This window comes from Penaeus monodon, chromosome 15, assembly GCF_015228065.2.
Source record: "Penaeus monodon isolate SGIC_2016 chromosome 15, NSTDA_Pmon_1, whole genome shotgun sequence".
NCBI classification, from domain to species: domain Eukaryota; kingdom Metazoa; phylum Arthropoda; class Malacostraca; order Decapoda; family Penaeidae; genus Penaeus; species Penaeus monodon.
Genome location: NC_051400.1, coordinates 11848260 through 11849904, shown reverse-complemented (window position 1 = coordinate 11849904; position 1645 = coordinate 11848260). Strand labels below are relative to the sequence as shown.

The 1645-nt window shown below is 36.4% G+C and overlaps 1 protein-coding gene across 1 annotated transcript; it reads right to left on the bottom strand.

Moving 5' to 3' along the window:
- Positions 1-6: 6 nt before the first annotated feature.
- Positions 7-1380, bottom strand: LOC119582212 (cyanocobalamin reductase / alkylcobalamin dealkylase-like). Its single transcript, XM_037930443.1, is given in 5 exon segments — positions 7-386; positions 844-945; positions 978-1057; positions 1060-1189; positions 1191-1380. Coding segments are annotated over 5 exon segments (693 nt in total). The 5' UTR covers positions 1373-1380; the 3' UTR covers positions 7-187.
- Between the last annotated feature and the right edge of the window lie 265 nt (positions 1381-1645).

Sequence of the window (1645 nt, the reverse complement as noted above, 5' to 3'; positions counted from 1 at the left end):
ATGAATTAGATTATTATTACTTCATATATCAAAATAGAAGAGGAGGGTTTACAATAAACCCTTTTAAACTGAAAATCACAAAAGTGATCGCTCTATCATTCACTTTGATATACTTGATAAATTTCCATTATATTATCATAGCTTTATGCTGAATAATCAAAATCAACAAAAATAAATGAGTATCTCTCTATGCATTTCCCTTCTGAGTTGCACGATACTTCTCAATGAGTGTTTTTCTCTCTCCTGGTTTCGTGCCAAAGTACTCTTTTTGTTGTTCCGAGTATTTCTCTTTCACCGAGATGATGTCTCTAAAAGTCCAGTCTTGCCAGTGATCATTGTAGCGCTTCAGCAGCTCAACCAATTCTTCGTCAGTCTGCAGGATGTCTCTGGTCCATGGAGATCAGGGATATTAATGAAAGTGGAATTGCATATGACAATTTTGAAATCCATAATTTTTCAAAATCAATTTACTGAGCATGGAAGTGATAATGCAGTATCTTTTTTAAGGTATTCAGGACCACATTTACACTTTTTTTTCTTTGACTTGCTAAATCAAAATGTTTAAATTTGACACTTGAGCACCACTAAACATAAATAACAGGAATTTTTAAGGTCTGTGCAAAAATTTTACAGAGCTGTTACTGAGATTAAAAGTTAAAATATTCTTCAAGATAAATACACAAAAAGTAGATGTCATGGATAATCAAAACACTAAAAATAAAATCATTGATATACGATATATCTGCTTAAATCTTCCAGCAAAATCAATTTTATAAACATTAAATGCCAAGTCTGCAGAAATATCATTCATATTATACAGCAAATAAAGAACAGACTACTCACTTGGGCTGCTGTGGCTTCAGCTTGGGACAGACAAACCGTGGAAATATGACGACACCACGCAAAGCAAACCAACCACCATAACATGGGTGGAGGCAAGCACCAAACACCTTCCTGCTGGGTCAAATGGATCAGACTTAAGGTCCGTCCGCTGGTAATATCGTACAGCCCCTGAACATGGGCCCGCGGTTTGCATAAGGACTTTGGGGCGTCGGTTTTTGGAGATAGCTCAAAGTCATGCAAAAATGATGACCTTTTCCGCAGGGAATATTTCACTGATGGTTGAAAAGCAGTGCACCATGCACGGGTTTCAAGTGGGTCCTGTGAGGACCTCGGGACAGTCCAACTCTATCACAAATGGCAAAAAGGCTTTCTCAAACATGCTGGGTGTACTAATCACCACATACGCCACCGTGTCTTCATGATAAGGCAATTGAAAAGATTCAGCAACATGTTTGTTGTACCAGCCGATCTTAAAAGGATGGCATTCAAATCCACGACGGGTGAGTTCCGAATCTAGCTTGTGTGACATTTCTGTAAGCTCAAACAAGAGAGATATTTCTGATCTCTTTTGTCTCCCCCCATGACAGCTTGATTTTACCTTCTTGAGCCTTTAGAAAATATGATAAATATCATTTTTCTTTCATAATTTCTCACTCTTTCATGAATCTAAAAGGAAGGTAAAAATCGTAGTTGTAGTGGAGCAATAAATCATCCTTCCATAAACTCCCTTTATGTTTATACAAATAATACACAATAGACAAGAGGATAAAAATAAAAAAATTCTTCTTGAAAATATTTTTAT